The following is an 8,121-nucleotide window of genomic DNA, read 5'->3' on the forward strand; positions in this document are numbered from 1 at the left end:
GAACAAGTTTGGTTTTACTCAGGATCTCGGTAGGCCTCGGGTCCGGCCGCACAAGCGGGCAAACCAGTCCTTCCCCCCCCCCCTTTAAACCTATCCCCTCTCCGACTTCTTCAAAAACGTCTTGCCCCGTTCCCAGTCGCTGAACAAAAACGTGGTGAGGTTACCTTCTTGTTCGCCAGATCCACGACTTTCCATAACAGCAGAATCAGCTCCTTCTCATCCGAACCCAACTTGGCTCCGGTGGCCCCAGCAGTGATCCCGAAAAGCACCACCAGGTAATCCGGAGACGCCGTCATGACGATAGGTGGGGAGGGGGAGAAGGGGGGACGGGAGGAGGTGAGGAGGGTTGGAAGTGAGAACGAGAAAACCTGTGCTTAAAAAAAAAAAAGTCCTCTTCTAAGAGAAAAAGAAAGAGCGCCCACCCCCCCCTCCTCGCTGCCGCCGGTGCGAAAGGCGGTAACCAACCACCCAGCCTACACCTGGCCCGGCCGGGGCTCCACGCCCAGGGCAGGAAGGGGGGTGGGAAGGAGGGCGCAGGAGGCCAGGCCTTTTTGTATTCAATTGCCCGTGCGTCGCTGCTGAGCCAGGAGCCCGGCTGCACCCCCGGGAGGCGCGCAATGGCTGAAAGCTTTTCTGTTTGGGGATGTGGCTCTACCTGCCCGCCCCTTCCCCTCCCCCACGTGGTGCAGGTAAGAGACACCTGGCGGCGCCGGCCCATTGGCTCCTTCAAACCACGACGTGGCGGGGGGTGGGGTGGGGAGGGAGGTGAAGGCCGCCCGGGGAAGGGAAGGAGGAGGCGGGAGACAATGGCTGGATGAATGGAGAAGGCCTGGGAGAGAGGGCAGGAAGGGGAGGCCAGAGGGGCGGGGAAGAGGTGGCTGCCACTCGGAGGGTAGATCGAGTCAGACTGGGAGAGGGTGAGGGGGGGTCCCCGCTGGAGGTTACCGGGGTTGTGTGTTAGGGGGCGGGGGTGGAGGGAAGGTTGGCTGTGGGGAACGACGCCCACGGTTCTGGAGGGTCGAGCGCAAAAGGCCAGGCGCTGGGAAGCGAAAGGAGGCCAGAGGTGAGGCCCGGGCCACCGAGCCGCGCAGGGTGCGGCGCCCAAGAGGGCGAGCCGCGGTGGGAGGGACCGGCCAACGGCAGCCGGGAGGTGGCTGGGGCAGTTGCCGAACCCCGGAAAAGCCGCTCCTCTGCCTAACACACCTTGGAGTGCAAACAGCGGGGGGAAGTCCAGCCGGCCCGGCCCTTCCCCGGATCGGAGCCGGGCGCACGCGCCCCCCCCTCCCCAGCACGCGACGCGTCCCGCGGCGGAGAGGGGGTGGGGAGGAACCTCTCCCGGGGCGCCGCGCCGCGGGACGCCCGGGGCTGGACGCCCGGCCACCTGGTCACGCCCCAGGACGCAGTTACTCACCGCGCGCCCCACCGCTGGGGACCCCCGAGAGGAAATCCAGGCTCCTGGCTCCCTGCTCCCTTCTCTCTCAAGTCCTGTAATTGCTACCTGTTTGGTTTCTCGCGGCTGCTAGTTGGAGGCAGCAAAGCCCTCCTTCAGGGCTGGGGCGCTCTCACTTTGATTTGTCTGAGGCCCGAAATGAAATTGCTCCTGCCTTCGTCTACCTAATAAAAGTTTGCCTAAATCTGGCCAGACCCAACTTTGTTCCTTCACTGGGCGTTGGAATCCGCAGGCCCTCCGTTCCCGCCTCCTCTGGGGGAGTGTGACTTCCCGGGGTCCCAGGTGAACTTGCTTCTCTAGCTCCAGCTTGGTGGGCGCCGTGGCCGGAGCGTCGGCCAGGCCCTTTCTCGCCAAAGCCACCAAGGGGACCGCCAGGAGCTAGGTCCCGTTGACGGTGTGGAAGGGTAGTTGTCCTCCAGCTTTCTATTTCTAACTTGGTCTGTTCTTGGGGAAAGAGTGCGTCAGAAGCGTTACAGATTGGACTCAGGTGTTCGGGGCCTTGGCATTCGGGATGTGGAATCGGCCACACACACACGTCACGGCAGGAACCCACTCCCCCGTACAAATGGGGAACGGGTCAGGCATGCCGGTCAGGGGAAGCGGGAGACCCCCGCTTTCCCCGTGGGGGCTGGGCCGGAGGCCGCCGCCACCCGTTTCCTGGTAGGACCAGGCTCGCCAGGAGGCGGAGCGGCCCGCGGGGCAGGTGGCAGCTCGCACTCCCCACCCCGTCCCCGGGGCGCACCCCGGCCCGGGCCCAGCTCCCACGCTCGCCACGCGGCTCGGGCCCGCGCCGGCTCTGGGTATCACTCTGGTCGGCGGCTTGGTTGCTGGGTCGCGCGTTGGTTTCCCTCGCTGGGACTTCAGGATGCTCAGTCACAAATCGTCCTAGGCTGGCTCTCGGCGGCAGCCGGGCCCCGCCCTGGCCTTGGTATCACAGAGCCAACCTAGCCAGCCCTTGGCGTCGCGGGGACAGGAACTGGGCGCGGAACCAGGCCGTGAGGGACCTGGAAAAACCACCCAGATTGCATTGCAGTGGGCGAGGCTGCTTGGAGGAGCCGGTTCCCCCGAGCCACGTCCCCGCGGGGCTTTGTCGGTGCGCACGGTTCCCAGGTGCGCTACTCCATCTCTCTCTATCCGGCGAGAGAGGTGCCACCTCCAAGGGGGTGCGGGACCAGGTGCGTGACTCTGGCGGGTACACCTGATCACCCGTGGCAACTGGAAGGCCGGACTCCAGGCTGGGTATTGTTGCCGAAAAAGTGATCACAACAGCTCAGGAAGAACAGCCCCGCTTTGGTGTTTGGATCCATTTGTAGCGCTTTTGAACAAACTACAGATTTATTGAATCCACGTGTTTACTAGAGGATTCCACAGCGTGTTATCCAAATTGGAATCTTGAGTCTCACACCTGGCCTTCTTTGCACTTTCTTTTCCCCTGTTTAAGGAAATTGGATCACTACCTTCTGGTTTTATTTATTTAGTTAGTTTGTGCAACTAGGTTTACAAGAATATTGTTGGAATTGTTTTAGAATATATTTTCTTGGATTGGAAAAGAGCCTGGCATCTTAAGTTGGACTCAACAAATATTTGTTGAATGATTGAAATACACCCACCATTTTTGCAGCTCTTTGTCTTCTGATCCCAGGGCATAGTTCAACACTGTAAGAATGAGATTCTCAAAATGGGAGTCCATGGTTAATTTAAATTTCAGATGTTTGTAACGACTAGGTGATGATGGTTCACAATTTTGTTTTATTACATTAAACTTGTAAAGAGAAAGAATGGCAAAGAAGGAAATCTCTGCAATGCAAGCGAATTGTTGTGGCTACAAAAAATGTTTTATACCTTTCACCAACATCTATTTTGGTGGTTGGCGGGAGATCGAAGAACTACATTTTTCCTCAAGTCTGTACTCAAGATCGTGCCTAAAAAACTCCAAACCAACAAAGAACACCAGGGACTCAAATTGAGAAACAAGGTACAAAATAGAACTAACTTGTACTCTAAACATATTAAAGTCTTACAAGATAAAGCCTGAAGACTGTTTTGGATTAAAAGAATTTAAAAAAATGATCCTGAACCTGGGTTTTGTTTTGTTTTTGTAACAAATGCTAATGAGACAATAGGAAAAATTCGAATAATATGCATACATTATCAGTGATAATAGTCTATCAGTGATACTTTCTCAATTTTTTTTGGGGGGGGGGTCGGTCATGGGGCTTGAACTCTGGGCCTGGGCGCTGTCCCTCTTCAGCTCAAGGCTAGCGCTCCACCACTTGAGCCACAGCACCACTTCCGGGCGCTACTTCCGGTTTTCTTGGGGTTTATTGGAGATGAGTCTCAATGGACTTTCCTCCCTGAGTGGCTTTGAACCTCAATCCTCAGAGCCACGCAGCCCCCGGCGTCTTTCTCAATTTTTTGTAACATCATCATGGTGCAACAGGATATTCTTATTTTAAGAAAGTAGCCAAGAGCTGGGCACTGGTGAATTACAAATTAGGACTACACTGGATTACAAATTAGGGTTACACTGTGATTATTACCCAAGTCTGTAAACCTAACTACTCAGGAGGCTGAGATCTAAGGAGCAAAAGAAAAAAACTAAGAGAAGATCCCAGGTCCTGAGTTTAAGCACCAGTCCCAGAAAGAAAAAGAAAAAAGCCTAGAAATATTTAGGCATAAACAGGAATCACACTTACAAATTACTCTCAAAAAATTCAGACAAAACATTTATTTGTAGATAATGAAGGTATGGTAAGATGGAAAGTAGGTGATTATACTATTCATAATGGTTCTATAAGACTACAGTTGTTTCAAATTTAAAAGTTAAAGATTTTAATGCCTTTGTTATGGTGCATAACAAGGCTCTGAGTTACAACTCTTTCTGTGCTAACTTCTAATAAACTGAATACATTTTATCTTTTCCTTAGTGAATGAAAGAAAGATTTAAAAAATGATCACTTTTCTATATAGTAACAATTTCATGTGCTTTAAACATGTTAACCTTTCCTAGACTATAAGCTCTAAGGTTTCATTATGATTCTTGCTTTGCTGCTCTTTATCTTCTTTACCTTTTTTTTTTTTTTTGTAGGTAGTAGGGTTTGAACTCTGGGCCTGAGTGCTTTCCCTCAGCTCTTCAGCTCAAGGCGAGCACTCTACCACTTGAGCTACAGTGCTCCTTCTGGTTTTCTAGTGGTTTATTGGAGATAACAGTCTCACAGACTTTCCTGCCCGGCTGGCTTTGAACGCGATCCTCAGATCTCAGCCTCCTGAGTAGCTAGGATTACAGGCATGAGCTACCAGTGCCCAGCTAATCTTCTTTAACTTCTTTAGCCTTTTCCTTGTCAGTTTTCACAGAGCAGCTCTGATGCTGAACAGAATACAAATGTGTCTGGTAGGGCTCACTTTTCACACAGTGCTACCTGTGTGTCATATTTTTTTTATTGGAATGAGTTACCTTTTTTTGTTACCATTATAGAATTAACATTGTATTTGCTCACTCTTGTTTGTTTTGAGAACTCTGTATCTTTTTTTTTTTTTTTTTTTTTGTCTTTTCTTGGTACTGGGGGTTGAGCCCAGGATGTTGCACTTGCTAGACAAGCGTTTTGCCACTGAGCTACATCTCAACCCTATATCATTCTTAAGTTACATGAACTTAATTGGTTTTTTCATAGCTGTAAGAGAAGATCCTCCAAATGTAAGTCAGAAGTATGAAATATTCTCAAATTATTCAGTGATGATAGCTGACCATATTTGTGGAAAAACTGGAATCTTGGCATTTGGGAGGTAGAGGCAGAAGGATCCTGAATTCAAGACCACCATGGACTACAAAGCAAAACCCTGATTCAAAATAAAATGGAACAATGGAACATCTTATTAAAAAACATCTGAAGGAAGGACTGAAACCCAAAATTCTGAAAGCTATACATCTGTGATACAGTTCAACACAAAATAATTTTCAATAAAAAGGTTCAACATAAGCCAAGCTCAGAGAGACAAAGAGTACATGTTTTCTCTCATATACAGAAGCTAAATCTAAAATATACTGGGACCTGATAAATTATACAGGACTCTAGGCATTCACACACAGTGAGACTAGAGGATATTCTTCGGGGAGGAACACAAAGGTGCAATGCCTATGTGCTTCTGATCATATAAACTGTAACTTACTATAAAGCCCAGGTTGACCTCTAATTTAAGATCCTCCTTTCTCAGGCTCATGAGTGCTGGGATTTATAGGCATATATATACTTATAATATATATAAATATAAAGATGTATAAATATATAAAATAAAAAATATACTAAGCAAATAAAACCCTATGTTTTGAAGCTAACACAATCACTGACATTTCTTAATTATTCTCAGTAGATATAGTTCTAAGAGACCTCATTTTATATCCTCTTGCAAAGTCTACTGTGATTTGGGCAGGTAAGGAGAAGTGATAGTAAAGATAACTAAATATAGTTTTTATCAATTACTCTGTTCATTACACATTTAAACAAATTACTGGTCTGAACTTTTATTATTACAATTATTATAGACTGTCTATATGGAAAAGCATGGGTTTAGTAGTTGGCCCGGCCACTTTCTATAGACATGTTCCTTAACCTCAAAAGAACTGTGTTTCTCACCTGTTGATGATGATGCACAGTTTGTAAGTTTTAAGGGAAGAGGTAATATGTAAAGTGTCTTCCTAGTGCCAGGCACTGGTGGCTGTTGGCTGTAATCCTAGCTACTCAGGAGGCTGATTATCATAGTTCAAAGCCAGCCCAAGCAGGAAAGTCCTTGAGACTCTTATCTCAAACCACCAGAAAACCGGAAGTGGCACTGTGGCTCAAGTGGCAGAGTGCTAGCCTTGAGCTGAAGAACTCAGGGACAGTCCCCATGCCCAGAGTTCAAGCCCCATGACCATCAAAAAAAAAGTCTCTTCCTAAAAGAACACTGAGAAACAGAAGGTTACTACTAAGGAGGGCTCAGGAGGGCTCCTTGGGGCTAGAGATGTAGCTCAGTGGTGCAGTGCATACTTAGCATGTGAGTCCTGCATTCCAAGAGGGGAGGAGTATCTTAAAACCACAAAAGCCATTGACTCTGGCTTTATCTGAAACTAAAGACACCATTCAGGTGTTTAGACAAAACTTTAATACCTGCAAAATACAGAAAAATACAGATGGGAAATGTGCTAGGAATCTGGACATGGTGACATATGAGATACACTTGATCTTTGTCACTGAGTCCAGAGAGCTGGGCACTAGTGGCTCACACCTGTAATCCTAGCTACTCAGGAGGCTGAGATCTAAGGATTATGATTCAAAACCAACCTGGGCAGGAAAGTCCTTGAGACTCGTATCTCCAATAAACCACCACAAAACCAGAAGTAGTGCTGTGAGCTGGAGAACTCAGGAACAGTGCCCAGGCCCAGAGTTCAAGCCCTGTGAAAAAAAAAAAAAACAACCCAACCAAACAAAAACAAAACCGTGAGTCCATTTATCTGGTCATCTAAAGGGAGATTTACTCTGGCCATAGGACATCAAAGCACAGCTTTCTTCCTTCCATGGTCTGCCTCTTTGAAAATCCACAGAGATGGGCTGGGAAGATGGCTCAGTGGTAGAGCGCTTGCCTTGCATGCCTGAGGCCCTGGGTTCCATTCCTCAGCACCACATCAGCTGTGGCTCAAGTGGTAGAGCGCTAGCCTTGAGCTGAAGAGCTGGGAGACAGCGCCCAGGCCCAGAGTTCAGGCCCCACTACCGGACCACCTCCCCACCCAAAAAAAAAAAAGAAAGAAAAAGAAAATCCACAGAGAAAAGAGCATGCCAGCAAACCTTTCTTTTAAGTCTTGGTGAGGTTGACAACAGCAGGTATTTCCAGAAGAAAAGGAAGTATTGTTTTCTTACCTCCTTCCATGAGAATGCTCTATTTTTGGCCAGTTACTCTGGCAAAAAGTAATACAAAGACCAATAAATGTTTGTCATCCTGCTTTGTGTCCATGTGGCTGTTAAACTGTCAGAGTATATTTGGCAGAAACTTCCTGCTATTGGGGGACAATGGCAATCATTTTATGATGGGCCTGTGTCTGCTTCACTTGCATATCAGTGATTTCTCATCTGTGATTTTGGAATTGAATTAACATCTGCATAGAATGTTAGGCACAATGGATTATTTATTTACTTTTTTATTTAAATACAACTAGATTGAATCCAGCAAAATGTTAGGGACAAGAAACACAATTATAAATAAATACAAACAGAGTTTATGCCCTTATTAAATAGGGAAGAAAGCCAATTAGGAAGACAAATAGATCATAAGAAGAATCTTAAGTGTTCCAAAATTTCAGAGCCCTGCAACTGTACAGGAGTGGGACAAAATGCCATTAGGGAAACAGAAAATGTTCCTGGAACAGTGACATTTAAATCCAGTGGCAGTTACAATCCACAGGTAGAGTGGAGATAACCAGATACAGGAGCAAGTAAGGAACCAAGATTTGTAAAAATCAGTGATGCAAGGCACGCAGTATCCAGAAATAATTACGGAAAGGGCCACAAGATAGCAGTGGAGGTAAGGCTTTGGGAGTTGTTCTTGACTTTTTCAGAGTCCACTCATTCCATTCTTCACAGAACTACAGAATCTATTTTTTTTTTTTTGTCAGTGGTGGGGTTTCATTCAGGTCCTAGGCG

The 8,121-nt window shown here is 47.8% G+C and overlaps 1 protein-coding gene across 6 annotated transcripts in view; it reads right to left on the minus strand.

Moving 5' to 3' along the window:
* Positions 1–657, minus strand: part of Esrp1 (epithelial splicing regulatory protein 1) — a 67,611-nt gene extending 66,954 nt beyond the window's left edge. For 3 of the 6 annotated variants that reach the window (XM_042673178.1, XM_042673177.1, XM_042673179.1), the window contains exon 1: positions 165–596. In XM_042673178.1, the coding sequence (XP_042529112.1) occupies positions 165–296 (132 nt within the window). In that variant the 5' untranslated portion in view covers positions 297–596. Of the gene's footprint in view, positions 1–164 lie in introns of all 6 variants that reach the window. The other 3 variants (XM_042673175.1, XM_042673180.1, XM_042673176.1) reach the window with 3 other exon arrangements.
* Positions 658–8,121: the final 7,464 nt, after the last annotated feature.

The sequence above is a fragment of the Dipodomys spectabilis genome, unplaced genomic scaffold (assembly GCF_019054845.1).
Source record: "Dipodomys spectabilis isolate Male_0828 unplaced genomic scaffold, ASM1905484v1 ptg000783l, whole genome shotgun sequence".
NCBI classification, from domain to species: domain Eukaryota; kingdom Metazoa; phylum Chordata; class Mammalia; order Rodentia; family Heteromyidae; genus Dipodomys; species Dipodomys spectabilis.